This window comes from Rhagoletis pomonella, unplaced genomic scaffold (genome assembly GCF_013731165.1).
Source record: "Rhagoletis pomonella isolate Grant_MI unplaced genomic scaffold, Rhpom_1.0 Rhpom_scaffold_00494, whole genome shotgun sequence".
In the NCBI taxonomy this organism is placed as follows: domain Eukaryota; kingdom Metazoa; phylum Arthropoda; class Insecta; order Diptera; family Tephritidae; genus Rhagoletis; species Rhagoletis pomonella.
The window spans coordinates 3597-23746 of NW_023459048.1; the positions used below are offsets into that span (position 1 = coordinate 3597).

The 20150-nt window shown below is 33.9% G+C and overlaps 1 protein-coding gene across 1 annotated transcript in view; it reads left to right on the forward strand.

Moving 5' to 3' along the window:
- Window positions 1–6188: 6188 nt before the first annotated feature.
- The window catches only part of LOC118751018 (sodium/potassium/calcium exchanger Nckx30C-like), a gene marked incomplete at its 5' end in the record, with an annotated part of 50145 nt that continues 36183 nt past the window's right edge, over window positions 6189–20150 (forward strand). Inside the window, one exon of the mRNA XM_036485779.1 lies at window positions 6189–6281. Coding sequence (XP_036341672.1) covers window positions 6189–6281 — 93 coding nt within the window. The remainder of the gene's footprint in view (window positions 6282–20150) is intronic.

Here is a 20150-nt window from a genome sequence, read left to right on the forward strand (position 1 = left end):
ATTCCTTTTTTTAGTTGTTTGTATTTTTTATTGCAACGATTATGTGTGACTATTAAATTATTTGAAAATTAAAAAAAAAAAAAAAACATTGCTTAGAATATGCCCGCATATTGTATTTGTATATCTTGGATGTTTTCCTATATATTTATACTATTGAAAGGGTCACTCACAACAATAAAATCTATACTCTAAGATCAGTAAACTAACAACACTTATGTATACTACAAGTCTTTTGTTCTTAATTTAGAAAATCGCATAGCAAATCCATTTCTTCATTGCGCATAAAAAAATTGAATTTACAAAACACGCAACCACAAACTTTCAGGAATTCATTTGCTTTGTCTTTTGTTTGCAAAAAATCATAAATTTTATTCCTGCTGCTTGTACGCGGATTTTACTAAATAAAAATTTCAATCGCTAATTTACTTGCAGGAATTCATTTGCTTTGTCTTTTGTTTGCAAAAAATCATAAATTTTATTCCTGCTGCTTGTACGCGGATTTTACTAAATAAAAATTTCAATCGCTAATTTACTTGCAGCTTTTTGCTTACCTAGACTAGCCACTCAATTGTGAGTTTAACACTTTCTGTGTAAGATTTTGTTCAGCTCCGCAATGCAGCTTAAATTAAAAAAAAAATAATAATTTTATAGGTCAAAAACTTTTAGTAAATTCCTGCAACCGCAATGCCATGCTTCTTTTAATTCCAAGTTGTATTATTTGCAAATTCGTTAGTAAAGTGTTTAACAAAAGTTTTGTGAATATACTAAAAAAGCAAACTTAAAACAAAAACAGTTTTAAATAATTTTATATTGATTAAGACAACTAAATTTAAAAAAAAAAAACTAAATAATTGAACTATAAATTGTAAACTCAAACAAAAATTTTTAAATATCTAATATGCATACAGTGGGGAGCAAAAATTAGTACATGGTGGCTTTTGAAGGTTTTTAAAGCTACATTTTTTCGCTATTATAAAAATATGGTTCATTCTTTAACTAAAACCATATAAATCAAACGTTCAAACTTTATACGGGCCTTAAAAAAATTTTGGAATTTTTAATCTGAATCGCGTTGATTTTTAATATATATATTTTTTTTCTCTCATCTTTTGCGGGTTTTTTCATATAGCAGTTGCAGTTTATAAAAAATGGCGTCGTTTTTTTTTTAATTCTTTGCACATTTTCTTCCATAAGAAAGTCATGCTTATATGGAAATATAGAAAAGGCCGTCAGCAAAAAAAATAATTACCAAAAATCAACAAAAATTTTAAAGGCTATAAAACTGCATACCCAAAAATTTTCCAAAAGTTCAGATTAAAAGTTCAAAATTTTAATGAACTTTTCTACGCTCTGTAAGCTTAGGGTGCACAGATCGAATCTCAGAAAAATCTTCAAGGAGTGCTACAGAACGAAACTGTGGCAACCATAAAAAGATGGATTAAAGCAGTAAAAAAATGGTTAAGAAAATTAAAATTGCCTCTTGGCAGTCATATTGCATATCCATAGAGAACTGTAGGGATTCCTTCCGTCAAGCTAAGCAAAGTATTAGCCAAAGACAACACAAGCTCTAGCCTGTTTAAGGGAGAGGATGGTGCATGGACAGCGAAGGAGTCACTAGAAACCCTCATTAATACACACTTTCCTGGCTGCAATCAGAGGCCGAAAATATGGCCACAAACAATTTGTCAGGAACTCTCAAAAGAGTTACACGACTCAATCGTTGACAGAGAAAAAGTTTAATTCGCTATAACAAATTCTCCCCACATAAATCCCCTGGCCCAGATGGTATCATACCGATAATGCTTCAGAAATTACAGCAGTCCTCGGTATTCTGGCTGGAAAGGCTCTACAAAGCCAGTATCAGCTTAACATACATTCCGAAAACCTGGTAAAGGGTCAAAGTTGCCTTCATTCCCAAACCGGGAAGAAAAAATAATGAAAAAGCTAAAGACTTCAGACCAATAAGTCTAACATCTTTCCTGCTAAAGTTATTGCAAAGACTGTTAGACTTACACAGAAGGCATTTTCTGGGAAACTCCAAACTTTCCATAGCTCAACATGCACACATTAAGGGCAGATCGACTGAAACTGCCCTTCAATAACATTACAATCGAATTGTGGTGAAGCCATCACTACATCATCTGCATATGCAACTACCTTCACTTCACCTTTGTTGAGGTCAAGTAGAATGTCGTTCAGTGCCACCACCCACAGTAGCGAAGACAGAACCCCTCTTGAGGAGTGCCTCTATTTTGTTTCTAAGCATTTGTTCGATCCATTCGCCTATGTGTTCACATATTCCCACCTTTACAACACCTCGGTGCCGTAGCTGTTGGAAGTAAGGAAACGACTCTACACTATCTTTTCGGTGGTCCAGTACTAGCACGAATGAGGTATGACACACTAGGGAGTTTTTCCATCAAAAATCCTAGGGAGATCGCCAAATGCACCATTACCAGCCTAAATAGATTCATCGAAAAATCGAGATTGTTTGAAAGCAGAAAAAAAAAACACGGATCCCAGAGAAAGCGTATCAAAATGGTGCGGTAAGCACTAATTGGGTTCTGGGCATGTGCTCAGGCGAAGCTTCTACCAACCAACCAAATAAGCTCCGTATAAAGTTTGAACGTTTAATTTATATGATTTTGATTGAGGAATGAAGCATGTTTTTATAAAAAAAATAACTTTAAAAACCCTGCAAATATTCGACAAAAATCACAATGTACATATTTTCGATCCCCACTGTATATACGGGTATGTACATAGGCCTGTTGCGATGTCCAGGAGAGGGTTTCCCTATGACATTTCTATAAACCGGCTTGATTTTCAGCGAATCCTAGCAAATCCTCTAATGGAGTTTTCATTAAGTTGTGTAACCTCTCGAAGAAGTTATCCGCCAAAAATTTTTAATTTTCATTGAAAAAAAGGTCATGCTTGAAAAAAAGAAAATGTTAGATTTTTCGGATCCTGAGGCTTAATAAAGTATGTATCACAATTATACGCCAACCACAAATTTAAAAGTTCTGACTATTATTTTTATTATTTAATTTTAGTTATTTTTCATACATATATGTATAGTGTGTTCTTTGACCAAAAACCGTATAAATCCTTGTTAAAATTTTTTAGCGATGTAAAAAAATTATATATTATAAAATTTTGAAGAAAAGGTTATTGATATTTAGTGGTAAACTTTAACCACGAACAACTTTTGGAGGACTGAATTTATGAAAAAATCTTAAAATACTTATATTGCACAGTCTCGAATTTCCTTCAAAATTAACCGCTAGACCATTCCTTTCTGCCCAGCTTGCCAGGTCATTCAGTGCGAATTGTAGAGTCATTGACTGTCGAAATGATTCTCTACGACCAGAATGACAAAAACCGTCTGCATACGCAACAGCTTTAGTGCATTTTTTCGAAGACCTAAACAGGAATTCGTTAAAGATTCTCTGGGAGCAATTGATGTTTTTTGGTACTCAACGCATTTTCAGTCCAGAGAATGATCAGTGGATCTAGTGCTGCAGCTACCATGGCGGGGAGTAACTTTGGTATCCGACTAACTTTGTTAAGGGCGCCTACCACGTCCAAAAAGGCTGCAGTCGCTTATTTCATATGGTAGAAGACTTATTCAACATTCCCACCAATTTCATAGAAGAACTGTTCTACTTTTCGATAAGCATGTTGGGCCTTGTTGAAATTTTCGGAGGAAAATCTCAGACTCTCCATTATCTTGAAGAGAAATGAAAAGTTACTGCTGGGTCTAAAATTCTTTGCATTGCTATGGCCCGTATTCACCGCTCTAGGAATTAGGACCACTCTTACCTCTCTCACTAGCTTCGGTATATATGTAGCTAAGGCGAAGAGCAGCCATGCAGATAGCAGTTAGCCAGAGAGTTATTGTGGCCACTTCTAACACTGGCGGCGCCCCTAATTAACTAAGTGTAAGCTCCTATGCTATAAAAAGATATTTTAACCACAATTTTTAGTTGAAAGTTTAAGTATCTCTAATTGTTCTGCATTTTCATTTTGATAAAAAAAAAATCTTCAAGTTTCGTAATCAAAACGCTTTATAAAATTAAACTCATTTAAAACTGTTTTTGTATTTTATGCGGGTAGTATCTTTTTTTGCAAATTACAAAGCAAATTTACGCTTCAACGTTTTTAGTTTCCTTTTCATTTTATCATAAAGTCTTCATTTGAAATGTTTTCTTACAAAAGTAAATTCCAGATTTTTTTTCTTCTATAAATCCCAAATTTTCCTACGAAGTGGATTCATTTAATCCACATAATTGCAATTACATATGTACTCACCTTTCAACCTTTCAAAAGTGTTTAACGACTCAATTTTGATTTTGAGTGACTCCCTAGTATGACTCTCTCACTTTTCTTACTCTTCTACTCTCTTGTATGCTATGCAAATACATGTATTCTTTCTCTTAAACATTCTTATATACGTATCCTAATGCTACTAACGGGTGATTTTTTAAGAGCTTGATAACTTTTTTTTTAAAAAAAACGCATAAAATTTGCAAAATCTCATCGGTTCTTTATTTGAAACGTTAGATTGGTCCATGACATTTACTTTTTGAAGATAATTTCATTTAAATGTTGACCGCGGCTGCGTCTTAGGTGGTCCATTCGGAAAGTCCAATTTTGGGCAACTTTTTCGAGCATTTCGGCCGGAATAGCCCGAATTTCTTCGGAAATGTTGTCTTCCAAAGCTGGAATAGTTGCTGGCTTATTTCTGTAGACTTTAGACTTGACGTAGCCCCACAAAAAATAGTCTAAAGGCGTCAAATCGCATGATCTTGGTGGCCAACTTACCGGTCCATTTCTTGAGATGAATTGTTCTCCGAAGTTTTCCCTCAAAATGGCCATAGAATCGCGAGCTGTGTGGCATGTAGCGCCATCTTGTTGAAACCACATGTCAACCAAGTTCAGTTCTTCCATTTTTGGCAACAAAAAGTTTGTTAGCATCGAACGATAGCGATCGCCATTCACCGTAACGTTGCGTCCAACAGCATCTTTGAAAAAATACGGTCCAATGATTCCACCAGCGTACAAACCACACCAAACAGTGCATTTTTCGGGATGCATGGGCAGTTCTTGAACGGCTTCTGGTTGCTCTTCACTCCAAATGCGGCAATTTTGCTTATTTACGAAGCCATTCAACCAGAAATGAGCCTCATCGCTGAACAAAATTTGTCGATAAAAAAGCGGATTTTCTGCCAACTTTTCTAGGGCCCATTCACTGAAAATTCGACGTTGTGGCAGATCGTTCGGCTTCAGTTCTTGCACGAGCTGTATTTTATACGGTTTTACACCAAGATCTTTGCGTAAAATCTTCCATGTGGTCGAATAACACAAACCCAATTGCTGCGAACGGCGACGAATCGACATTTCACGGTCTTCAGCAACACTCTCAGAAACAGACGCAATATTCTCTTCTGTACGCACTGTACGCATTCGTGTGGTTGGTTTAATGTCCAATAAAGTAAACTGAGTGCGAAACTTGGTCACAATCGCATTAATTGTTTGCTCACTTGGTCGATTATGTAGACCATAAATCGGACGTAAAGCGCGAAACACATTTCGAACCGAACACTGATTTTGGTAATAAAATTCAATGATTTGCAAGCGTTGCTCGTTAGTAAGTCTATTCATGATGAAATGTCAAAGCATACTGAGCATCTTTCTCTTTGACACCATGTCTGAAATCCCACGTGATCTGTCAAATACTAATGCATGAAAATCCTAACCTCAAAAAAATCACCCGTTACATACACACCTATATACTACATATTCTAAAAATGTTAAATACTTATTCAAATACATATACCATTATTGTATTATGCTCTAAACATCTAAAAAAACAATTACCAAGACTACTACATACTCACTATTCTTAAGTACTCGTAGTTATGTTAATTAAAAAAGCTACACCAAAAAACGTATACTAAAACAAACAAACAAATTTACTAAATGAAAATTTTCAAAAATTCTTTTCTTCAAATCCATACCCACTCAATAATTACTGTTACGATTCGAACAAATTGAAACTGTGTCCGTTATGAAACAAATTTACTTTCCGATTTATTACTACTGTTTGCTGTTACAAAAAAAAAAAAAAAAAAAAAAAACGTTACCGTTACCGTTACCGTTAAATCGTTCACACGTTGTACTCGTAACACATAAAGCCATCCATCCAAAGCCAAAGCGGTCGTCGTCCGAGCTGGATTGATCAGAGGGTCAAAATTCAGACACGCAAATTTAGCATCAAAGTTAGTCTCACCATAATTTAGTATCACATAAATTTTCTTCTTATATATAATTAATTTCCAATTTTTTTACACACATGACGCTATCAAATTTTTAATTAATAAAATATATTCATGCTACTCCTCACGACTTTTATTATTATTGATATGCATTTAAGCGATTTTATGGCAAAATAATTAATATTTACTTTAACTAATCAAATATCTACTGCATAAGTAGCTACACTAACCTATTTTAAACAAAAAATCCGCATTGGCTACAAAAACAAACGAAATTTCGTAGATTTGAATTTAGTTTTTGCTACTTAGTTGGCTTCTTATTGATTACGCATACCTTTTGTTTGACAACAGAAATTAGTTACGGAAATGCGGAAAAAATGTATATATCACAGCGAGCCTTAATGCTATTACTGCACAAAAAATAAACCACGCTAACCAACACTTATTATATCAAAAAGGGACTATTTTATTTTTAATGAATTAAAAAGCCTGAAATTTAATTCGGCTAATCGAAGTAAAATTGTCCTTTAACGATTGTAATGTAAATATTTAGCGTAAATTAATGTTTGTTATATGTATATGTATATACATATATAGTATAAAAATGTTTTTAACTAAATTTCTGGCATGGATTTTTTTACTTTTGTGTAGAAAAATTGATAGTGAGCCCTAACCGCTAAAATAACGTAAGCGACATTTTTTTCAAAATTTTCTTTTTTGATGCAGAAATATTCCCAATACATCTAGATGCGCTTCTGCATCAAAAAGAAAATTTTGAAAAAAAAAATTTCGCTTATGTTATTTTGGCGGTTAGGACTCGATATAAACATTTGAACTCAGTAAAATCGAAACACGTCTCTGGGTGCTCTAAATTTGAATGTTTGAGAATTTTTTTCAGATTAGAAAACGATATGGAATTGGAACAGTTGGGTTTCTTCTTTGAAAAAGCAGAAAGTAGAGCGAGGAAAGAAAATTCTTAAAATAAGTTTAACGAGTATTTAAACAGTTGTTGAAACGCTATGGAATTGAAACACAACATTTTTAATTTTAGTGAAGTGAATGTGAAAGATGACTTTTTATGATTTAAAAAAGCATAAATTTTTAGGTAGAAAGATATGCTGGAACGACTTGGAATTGGAAGTATTTTCTTTTTGGTAACGGAAGCGCTAAGATATCATCTTATGTATTTTAAAATAGATGTGCCGAATAAAGGGTAATGTAATGGTCTGAAACGATTTGGAATTGGAAAATTTTTTATAATATTTCCTTTGAAGCGTTTAGCGGTAGTTACGTAAAACCATAAAAGGAAACAAAATTCAGGGAAAAAAAATTTTGGAATGACGTGAAATTGAAACCAAATGTATTCCATTTTAGTAAATGAAGCGTGAAGATATCACCTTATGATTTTTAAAATAGCTGCCCTTACAGTGGGTAATAAAAATGTAGAAACGATTTGGAATTGCAACAAATTTTTGTTTTTGTATTATTTTTTGTATTCTCTTGCGTTAGTATTTTCGAAGTTGTTTGCACAAATTTCAGGGGCTGGCACGAAATGGTTTTGGAATACGTAAAGTTGCATGTTAGCAGACATGAATTTTGTTTCACTAAATAGCAAATACCGGAGTGATTAAATTTTTAGAAACAATACATAATAATATAATAACAATATAATAATATCGGTTGTAGCGCTTGTGAGCGTTAATAATTACTTACTTGTTTGCATAAGTTCCATCACAGGAACGAAAGGGAATTGAACTGCGTAAGTTTGGACGATAGAAGTAGCAAACACAAATGTCATATCATTTTTGGGTAGAACAGAACCTGTTTGAAAATACTTAGGGTATTTTTTTTATCCAGCTTAAGGAATGTAGGTGCAAAAGTATGGGTAACAAAAACACTGAAACGATTAGGAATTTAAAAAAAGGGTTTTTTAATTAGCTTTCTAATACCTTTCAGAAGCGTAGTTATTCAGTTTTGAGTAGATTGAACGAACGAAGAAGTATTGAACCCCATTAGCAGGAATAACTAGGAATGTCTGAAAATAAGGCTATATGAATGGGCTTGTTCGAGTTGCAAGCACAACCGCAGTGTTGCCCGAATTATTAAAGTATCACGTTCTGTGTGAATTTCTAGCAATGAATTACCAGTTGGGCAGTTGCAACAATGTTGCCATTTTTCATCAGTACGGCAGTAATGCCGCTTCTATTACGTGCCTCGAACAGGCCCTATATAAGAAATGCAAGGCAAAATAAAAGTAAACAAAAACACTGTTTGCAAAATATTGAATGATTTGGAATTGGAACGAAGAATTTTAGCATTGTGCATACATATATTTCAACTATCATTCAACCAAAAAATACTTTGAATATGTGTTAAATACAAGGCAAACTTCACAAAATAGTAGTTGTCGAGAGCTTTCTTTGCACACGAGAATCAATTGAAAAGCGGAACTAAATGGAATTGGAGCGTTTGGGACTCGACTCAAGCAATATATCTACTTATTCAAGTCTGCTTTTCGTTTGTATTCCTGTATTTTAATGGGTGAGAAACAACATGGAATCGGAATAAAAAATGCAATACAAAATTTAACTTTAATTATTTTTCATTTCATTATTTTTCAAGTTTTCTAAGTGTGGGCATGTATCAGGTATGCGAAACGATTTGGGATCGATTTTTTTTCAACACGCACACACGTAAAAACAAGAAAAATGTGCAGGAGTAAGAAAAAAGGTGTTGTTATAGACACGTGGAACAGTTTGGAATCGAATCCAACAAATTTGTTATAAAATCAGGTTCACATTCTTTTTTTTATTTTTAATGAGATAAAAAAAGATATAAGATTAAAATATTTTCCTAAATTTTCTAAAAGACACGTGCAACAAATTGAAATTGGAAAGAACAAAATTTTAATAACAAAAGAAGTTTGCCTGTTCGCAAACAATTTTTTCTTTAATTTTTAAAGGAATTAATGTTAAGGGGTTTATAGACATTTTAAGGAATCTAGAAAAGTATTTTAACGGCCTAAATTATTTTGCATTTGATTCTGTTCTATTTTGGGCAGAAATGAGGGCGGAATGATTTGGAATCAGAACAGTTTTTATTTCGACGAGTATATAAGCATTTATTTTTAACATAAACAAGAAACAAAATTCAAAAGTAAAGTGAAACAACTTAGAATCGGAACAAAAAATTGTGGTAATAAAATTAGGTTGCCACTTTTCAAAAACATTTTCTTTTTAGCTATATTAGATATAAATTACAAGCGTGTGATCTTTGCGGGAGCGGCTTGCAGTCGCGATGTTTTTTTCATTGGGTGCACGCGAATTTATACTTCACAAAAGCAGGAAAAACTATTCTAAAAATGTTAAATATAAAACATGCTAACCTGTTTTGAAACTAAATATTTTCCATTTAAATTTTGGGGGCTAAGAACTCGATCACAAAATTTTTTTTTTAAATCTTAAGAAGCATTTAAAAGACATGTGAAACATTTTGGAATCAGAGCAAACAAATTTCATAATAAAATTTAACTCACCTAATTTCTAACACTTTTTGTCTAGATACCATATATATTTCTGCAATTCGTGTTAGAAAGAGTATGGGGAACGAACGGAATCGAAACATTTATTTGCTGAATCATCGTCTTTCTTTGTGATTTTTACATTCGCATAAGTCAAATTGTTGTTAATTCCATGCGGAACTAATTGGAATTGGAACGACATTTTTGGACATTTAAATATGCTTAAAGAAATTTCCATTTAAATTTTCTCACTTTTTTACGCGCCGTTTTTCATGCCATGCATATCTACATACATACGTATGTATGTATGTGCCGCTTTAAAAGCCAATGCCTGCTTGCAAACCTACTTAACTGTTTCCGTTATCGTTGGCTCGTAACAGCATGCGTACGCATGTATTTATGAATGTATGCTTCAAAGTAAGCTTCACACAAAAGCGGCTTAAATTTAATTAAAACCACACAAGCCATTTTACAAACTCGCCAGTGACGCCTACAATTAATTGCAACGATTTAATGTACTTCTCCACGGAGAGTATGTAGCTCATATCGTTATACTCGTATTTATGTATGTATGTAGGTATACATGTACATACATATGTGTGTGAACGTTTACCGAAGGTAAAATGGTCAAATCATTCGCCTGGTCGGATATGCTTTACTAAATGTCTGCCACGGGCTATAGACAAGCGACATATGTATGTAAGACAAAAGGCGCACAAGCGCCACCATACCATTGTGAGGGCAATACATGTGTATGTATGTACATATATTTGTATGCATGGATTGTACACACGCATTACCAATGACAGGAAATTGAAGCTAATCGATTTTAAGCTGCTTGCCTTGGCATTTGCCATCACCTTAGTGCCTTTGCGTAGGAGCTCAGCAAGTATTCACAAATTAACACGTACTGCAGCCTTACATACATACATACATGCATATGTACATAGCATTTATATATGTATGTGCGATATGGGTCGATCGAAGGCAATCGACTGTGCAACTAATAACAGGATTACTTAATGCTCGTTTCGCAAGCGAAATAAGCTGCGTTGCATACTCGTAACTACATATTTGCACAATCTTTGTCGTCTGTTTGAGTCGACTGGCTTTTAGAGTTGCTGCCAGAATTTCTATTGAAATTGTTGGCGCAAATTATTCACGGCATTAGGACAAAGCAGCGAAGGGCATCCGACTGTCATCAGTGAATGACAAATTAGAAAAAAATTAATACAAATTTTTTGTTGGCCGACGAAATGACATACATTTATTGTATGTATGTATATACTCGTATTGAAAAATGCAGAAAAATATATCTGCCTACAACTATGACCGATACTTACATACATCCGCCTAGGAAATGTACTATTTATGTGCCACCACCGTGCCCAACACAGCGCACACTCGTGAAAAGTTTACTAAAGTAAAAGCATGCATAAATATGTATATATATATATGTATGTACATGTGTACATATATTGTATACATCCATACAAACAAACATACATGCATTATATGGCTGGCTTGAGTATTTGTTGGCAGTGACAGCAATAAATCTTCAATTTTGCTTTTAATTTCTTAGAGTAAATGAAGAAGAGGCGGGGTGGGTGAAGAAGCAGCCTGGAAAAAAATCAATTGAACTTTGACACATATGTATGTATGCACAATAAGTCAGTGGATATATAAATATGTATATATATGTATGTACATACACTTTGAGAAGCACTTTCAGCGCCAACAAGTCTGTGCAATTATTAGCGCAAGCCAAAGGAACAGCCCGTTGGCCTCGACAAGCTTTCAAACTCACACCAACAATTGCGCATTCTAGCTTCTCCGGTTCAATCGCAAAATGGTACAAGTGCAAACATACATACGTACATATGTATGTACATACGTATTCGTAAACATATACATATTCCGTCAATCGTATATAAGCTCTCACGTACACACATGTTTACTACAGAAATTAATAAGGCAAGCAAGCATTGCAGACTGTGTGCCAAATAGACCGGCAAATGAAGGAAATCGAAGTGAGAGGCTGATCGATTCTCACATTATTTACTATTGAAATTGCTAGCAGTCAGGATTGCAAAGAAATCAAAACAAATAGCGCATGTATTGCACAGTGTCTCATGAATAGGACAAACTTTGAGACAAGAAAAAGCAAATGAGAAATACTGAATCCTTCTAAATAATGAAATACAATTTTAAACGGAACGAAGGGGAATCGAAACATTTTTTTCGTTTTTAAATTTCAGCCAATATAAAATTATGTAGTTTCATCAAAATAACTAAAAACTATTTTTGGTATATTTCGGATATAAAATAGATTTTGGAACGAATTGGAATCGAAACCTTTTTCACTTAGTACAAATATTTTTTGCCCCAAACAATATATTTGAAGTTGATGGGATACATACATACAAATAGGTAAGGGTGGTCCTTAAATGTGGGAAGCAAATTTTTACATCAGATTTCCTAAGCCTCAACCCCCACGTCAGCGCTACTATAGTCGAAGATATTACAGCTATTACCGAAAGTAATGAAATGGAAACATTTTTTCGTTACTAAAATTGTATCAAACCATTTTTTTGGCTGACGCTATATTTTAGATGTTTTGGAAATAGAACGGAATGTGGAACGAACTGAAATCAAAGCATTTTGTCAGCTTGAACTTTTATTTAGGTTAAATTTCTTGTCTTCTGGAATTGTGTATTTAGATTTTCTGAAAGGTTTACTGAACAAAATAAAGGCTGAAACGAAATGGAATCGAAACATTTTTTTCGGCACTAAAATTGAATCAAACGATTTTTTCGGCGGAATGCATTCAAATAAAAAAATAAAGTGGGTTATACAAAATAAATAATGAAACGAAATGGCATCAAACAACTTTTACGCTTGAACTTTCTAGGATTTTTGTATCCTAAACTATGTATCGCACTATAAAGGGAGAATAAAAATAAGTTGAAGGAATGAAACAAAATAAGTTAAACTAAAAAATAAAAATGAGTAATGATACGAAGTGGTAACAAAACAATTTTTCGCGTTAATTTTCTAGACAATTTTTTATACCCTTAACCATGTATTAGCGCTATAACGGGAAAATAAAAAAATATCCAATCATCACGACTTTTTTGTAATGAAATATTTTTTTTTCGGCTGCTAATAGGTAAAAGATGAAAAAAGTTGTTGTTTATGGAACGAAATGAAATCGAAACAGTTATTTTTCGTAATAAGCTGTGCTGTGAAAGAGGGAATGTGAACCAAAGTTTCAGAGAGAGATATTTGTAGAAAACTTGGCAAACGACGAAAAAGGTGGACGTTTCGCTGCAGCGTATATTTTTTGTAATCTTTTAAATTCTAATAATTTTCGATCGTCAACCATATAGGATGCCGGCTTAAAGGCGGAGGAGTGTAACAAAAATTGCTAATACTGTTAAGTATTTTTTTGTTCTGAATTCGTATAAATCATGCGTTTCTGAGCTTCTATGATTCGTTACATTGTGGCACGTCCTGAAATTGAAACATAATCATTTTGTTTAAATATTCTAACGACGCGCAAATAGTTGCATTCTAAACACAAAAACACACATTTAGAATTGCGTGGAACTTTACAAAAAAAAAAAAATTGTGTATAAGCTCGAAATACTTAAATTAGACACTGTGCCCGTGAGTTACGAATATTTCTACCTCATACCAACTTACCTGCTTTTATTTTATACTTATTGGTCTCTATTGCAATTGCTGCCGCTTGCTTTTGAGTAATTTTCCACTATGTACCCATTTGTATGTCCTTGATACCAAAAAATCTGCTGTACATATTTAGTTAGTACAGTGCCAACTGCAAGTACAACAACAACTTCAGAAGCAGAAATCAATCTCAGCAGCTTGCATCAACAAACAAAAACTAAAAAATGAAAAATATATCAACTACTATGAACACATGCGACGCCACAGTGACGCCGGCGGAACGAAGCAACGCTCCGCTGCTCTGCAAAAGAAATAGTCAGCCAAATCTATCGACAACTGGACCAGTGATCTGAAACACAGAAACAACCAAGCAGCCACCCACCAAATCACCCATTCATATTGCTGCCATTAGTAGCGAAAATCAATCAGCGCAGTCATCAATTTACCTTTTGCCAGCTTCTGAATTCACACAACTTCATGTGTACATATGCACATATGTAAATATGTATGTACAGCTGCGGTCAAATTAATAGCACCAAACTTCAAAATGATATTGTTTGCAAGTCATGCTTATTTATTTATTTTTAATAAATTTCATTTAAAATATAGTTCATCGACCTGCAACAGAAACCACATGAGTGGAAGTTTCAAAGCTCATAGAAAGTTCAGAAGAAAGTGTTAGAAAATCTTCGAGTATGCAGTTTTATAGCCCATTCATTTTAGTATATAAAAAATACAAGTCTCAAATCCCTGATTTTTTAGAATTTTTTCCCAGGGTGTTTATTATTTAAAAAATAATAGTAATTCAGTAATAGTAATTGATTCTCATTGCATTCTCAAAATTTTACCAAAAATTGTAGATAAAAAAAAAAATAATGAAATTTTTTGTTATAAATCAAACTATAATTTCATTGAAAATTATTAAAAATAAATAAATAAACATATGTAATTTGCAAGCAATACCGTTCTCAATTTTTGTGCTATTATTTTGACCGTAACTATATATATGTACATATAGAGATGTGTGCGTGTGTTTGTTTTATATTTGTGGTGCAACTGACAAGCATTTGGCAGCTTTGCGTTCACACTACTGCGTTTGCCTTTTTTGCTTTCGTAAAACTCAAACCTACATACATACATTTGTATGGTATGTACATTAGAGCGGGTCAATTTGTATGGGAGATTTTTTATAATATGCGCTCATAGCACAGAAGGATACTTGGTGTAATTCTGAGCAAATTTGCCGAAGAAACCACGGGTCTGAAATCATTTTGTAGTTGGCCAAATTTCGAAAATAGGTTTCTTAGCATTTTGCTGTAGTATCGTAAAAAAGTGCTTAAATTTTGTATATTTTGCTATAAGGAATTTTTTGGTATGAGCAATCCATTTCTGCGTTTATCTTTTTCTTAAATCTTCCACTAGAGGGCGCAAAATTTTCAAATTTTCTTCGAAGCCTAGATATTTTCGAAATTTGGTAAACTTCAAATTGATTTTACACCCATAGTTTCTTCAGGAAATTCGCTTAGAATTATACGTAAAATACACTCCTATGCTATAAGCGCATATTCAAAAAATAATAAATTACCCGCCCTAATATATCTCCATACACCCATTCAAGTAAAATATATTTATGTGCTAACAACAAGCAAAAGGAAGACATTTAAGGATATCCAATTCAATCAGATTGATTTCCATGTTATAAGATTTATGTGTAGAATTTTTGCATCTGGGACATATACACTTTACACTTTTTATGTTTGTGTTTGTATTGTATTTACATATGTATATAACGGTATACACTTGAACGCAAATGTACAATACAATTTTGGTTTTAGGCAACAAACATTTCGGTCCTAAATAGAAAGCGCAACTTCACACAAAAAGCTGCCTACCAATTGACCTCTTCTTCTACCTCCACTATATTTACATAGGTTGGTGTGCGTCCAAAAGGCTCACAAGCAATTCAATATTTGTGCTCCTGTTTTTTCACACTCGAAACTAAAAAGCAATTCATTTTCACATGCTCTGAAATCTCGTAGCAGCCTTTTGACCCAGCAGCCACTTGATAAATGCCTTACATATCGGCCAGTTCGTCGAGCCTCTGGCATGCGAAAGCATACAAAGCAAAGTAGAGTCTCTTATCATGGTTTCTATTTGTATGCATGCATTCAAATTGAAACTACATACGAGTTCACATGCGGCCATGTATACACATACATATGTATGTAAATACGTGCCTACATCCGTATGAACTTATACGTATCCCTACGCCCATACATATGTATATCCCTACGTGCGATAAATAAACGCTTTGTTCATTCAAATGTTTGTACTCTTTCTGAGAAGTGAAAATCTGAGACTGCCAATGAATTTCAATTCATTGGGGGAAAATTAAGTTAAAAGCTATTGACGGCAGACAGCAGCGGTAACGACAGCTGCATAAAAACGTTTGCTTGTTTAAATGGGCATATGTAAGAGTGTGTGTGTGTGTGTGTTAAAATGCATACTATATGTGCAAATAAAATGGTGAGAGGAATTTGTAAAATTTATGGCATTTATCACACCCTTAAGGCATTTGAATTGAACGAATAGGCAAGAAGGGTTTTTATTTCAATTAATGAAAGCTTGCAAATAAATGGTCAATAAGGCTTTGGGTTAAGGAAATACAAAAGTGTATTAATTGAAGCAAACGAGTGGTTTTAATTGATAATTGATTTCTATTGATTAATGGAGCATTTTAAATCAATTGAGCTGGTATTTGCACATCAACAAAGTAGAATTTTTGCGCTAAAAGTCGCTGTGATATTTAACGATTTCAAAAGGAAAACACCTGCTTTTGGTTGGTATATTAAAATAATATCGGATGCTTTCCATTTCAAGACAACCAATCAGATACGGGCATGTTATTTAATTTCGATGAAACACGAAATATGTATGCGTTTTTTGGTTCAAATAATGAGACCCGATCTATTTTGTTTTTTAGATAAAAATCGATATCTGGGGATTTTTTTTCAAATACCCATAACTTTGTTAAACAATAATGGATTTAAAAAATTGTTTCACTCGAATATTAGTAGTTCTTACCACTTCAAGACAGATTGGTAAAATTATCGATTTTTATTTATTTTTATAAAAAATTCTTCGAAATCAAATTTTGCATAAACTAAATTGTTTTCGTTTATACTTTTTCACATGTTAGGCACCTGTAACTAAAATCGAGCTGAATCCCTACTAGCTACTTTTTTTTGGGGAGATGATTTCTTTATATCAGTTTGATTGTAGTTCAAAGTGCCTATTTTCATTTGAAAAAGCATAAAAGGAAACTAAATGTGTATAGTTTTTGCAAAATTTAATTTCGAAAAAATTTTCACAAAAATAAATAAAAATTTATAAAAAATAAAATTGTTTTGCCATTTTATCTTGAACTGACAACAGTTACATACATTTGAGTGAAAAGATGGTTGAAATCCATTATTTTTTAACAAAGTTATGGGTATTAAAAAATCTTCCCAGATACCGATTTTTATCTACAAAACGAAATAGCTTTTAAGTCGATCAAAAAATGTGTTCGAGCCAAAAAAATATGCGCCTAATTATTTGGATCAACAAACAATATATTTCAATTTCAACCTAAAATATCTTTGACATCGGACGAGTTGCTAAGCTCAATATACTTCCAACTTACTATTTAATAAGTAAAAGCAAAAATTTTATACAATGGAAAAAGGAATTAAAGGAAAAAAACCTGCCCCTAGTAACAAATCTGCAGTCCACTAAAGGCAAAACACTCGCAGGGGATATGTTACACAGTGTTCTTTTGCTTCGCATCTCCTATAGATCTATCATTGATGAGAGCTAGTTTAGCGGCATGCGATACCAATAGAAAATAACCTGTTAGAGCACCAACCTAGCATCCTTCCTGTTGAGGGTCAGAAAGTGCAGATCCGGGATCTTATATTCCATCCGTCTGCACACAAACTGCCCTGTGTCATTAAGTCTGGCAGCTTTGGACGCTATATTCTTGACGAACAGGCAAGAGATGTTGGTGTAGTCCTGAGTGCTCCTATCAAGCCGATAATGAATAGCATATTTAAAAAATATTTTCTTCTCCATTGCTGTCCTCCAAACAATACCTCATCGAACAATATCGGCCTGAAGATTATCGTAAATATACAATGAGAAAGATAAGGCGGTGCATCCCAGCATCTTTTTGCATGCATAAAATGCCACCGAAGCCTTCTTCGCCTCGAGTATTATACAGAGATACTTGGTGCTTTGCTGCAGCTGGCGGGTCACTTTATCTAGCTTACGTTTAGATCAGTTTTAAAACTTGTATTTCTTGGCGAATAGTACTACATTTGTATTTTCTGCATTGATGCTGAGCCATAATTTTGTTGCCTAAAAGTGTATCTCCCGTAGCGCTCGTCTCATAAGTAAGCTGAGTGTAGACAGACACCTCCCGCTTACCATGACGGAAATATCATCAACATATGCAGTCAGCTCGGCAGGTCATCCTTGCGTTTCCTTTAGTATCCTCTTGACCACCAGCGGTCAAAGTAGTGATGAAGGTACGCCCTCTTTCGTTCCGCTTTGTTGACCGGTTTGATGGTCTCATGCCTATTCCAGTGCTCCGAAACAATTCTCCACCTCAACATACTGCATATCCAGTTCGAAGTTGCAGAGTGAACCACTATCTTCGTCAGTCTAATTTTAAAGACCCCTGCCATATTCAACAATACCCACAACACACATTATTCGCTGTCCAGAGCCGTCTCAGTTTGCCTAAGGACATTTGAGTCTGCCGATCTTCCCTTTGTATAAGCAGCAACTTCGTTACCCTCAATCCCGCAATGACGTGTTACCAAGCATAGTTTTACCGAGTTGTCGCAGTAAACCTTGAAGGTAGTAATCCTAATCAAAAAGGTAGCACTTGTAGCCTATTACATGATTTAAGATTTTCTCATATTTGAAATCCTTATCAACCACATCCACAACTTCTTGTACCCATAACAATTGGGTATATTTAAAATCTGTATTTTCACTGCGTTTAGCTTCAATTAATGGCCACTATATTTTTCATTTCACTGGTTTCTGAATAACTGGAATAATGTAGGCAGTCGTCATTCCAGTTCAGTGATGCAGGCCAACGTTTACTGACCTAATGTAAACGAGTAAATGTGGCTAGAGCTGCTTGCTATCACTCGGTGGGTCACAGATTAGAGTCTTTAACCGAGCAACAAAATTTCACATATCACGTTCTATTTCCATTTCATTCCAATAAATTTTTTTATCAATTACTCTTTTTTAAGGGTAGCCTCGAAAAACTGAAAATATGAAGCACAATTATCTGGCGACACAAAATGAAATTGGAACGATATTCGAAATTTAATTACAGATTAAGCAAAATCAGAGTAATGATGGTGAAAACATGTGGCGAACATACAGAAACCAAATTAGAATGGAAGAAGAAAAATAATAAATAAGCGAAGCAGCAAATAAACTGCGAAAAAACGAGCGCAACTAGGTGGAATCGAAACGAGACTAAAACAAACAAACCCAACTCTTATAAAAACGTACTTGAATTATTTCAATTTGTTGAACATCTATAAACTCGAATGTGGAAAATGGAAACGATAATATAAACACATAGGGAACAGAATTAAAGTGAAACACTCTTTATGAGAAAAATATGTAGAAAAGAAACTTTTTTCTTTAAGTCTTTACCAAGGTGTTCAAAATCAGGATGTGTATAAGCCAAAGCCATGGGCGGAATAATCTTAAATTGAAACGAAATTGTGTTAAAGAATTTTTCACGAAAAAAACACTCTACTCTTCCAAAAAATTATTTAATTTTTTCAATTTCTTTAACAGTTGAAAAATGCAGTGCAAATGATAAAACAAAATAGAAATGATTTTTTTTTATAGAAAGAAACACTTTTTTTAATATTTACAAAGGCAAGCAAAGTCGAGAAGTAAAAAAGCCAAAGCCAAGAGCGGAACAGTCTGGAACTGAAAAAAAAATTGTATTAAACGATTTTTCACGCAAAAACTTTTTATAAAATAAGAACCAGCAGGAGAAATAATTAAATGTTCAGCAAATGATACAAAGAATGTGAAACGGAACAGTAATGCAACCAAAAATTCATATTTGATACAAATTGCAAAATATTTTAAAATGCAAATGCATATCTTTCGTAACTTACTGTAAGCCATTCCATTTAAATTATTCCACTTACTAACATTAAAGAACCCTTTCACAGCGGAGAGTTTACTCGCATTCGGCAGTCGATTTCCGACCACAAAACTTAGAAGTAACTCCCAAACTTTAGAACGACGCGCACTATGAAAACAGTGTTAACAGATAAAGATTGGCATACAAATTAGCACTAAAAATTGAACGAAGCTAAATAGGCACAAAATCAAAGAATGGCAATGAAATTCATTCACCTTCACATTTGAGTAGATATGCACAAAATCGGAATGTCAAAGAGCGAGTGCAAATATTAAGCAGACACACCGACGACTGTGCGCACTAACATATTCATAGGCAATGAAGCGCTTGAAGCAACAGCAGCAGCACCAGCCTCAGCACGAGAAGCACCAGCAGCAGGGGCAACACTTGTCACCAAGGAATCGGGGGTACAAACAAAAATGAAAAGAAT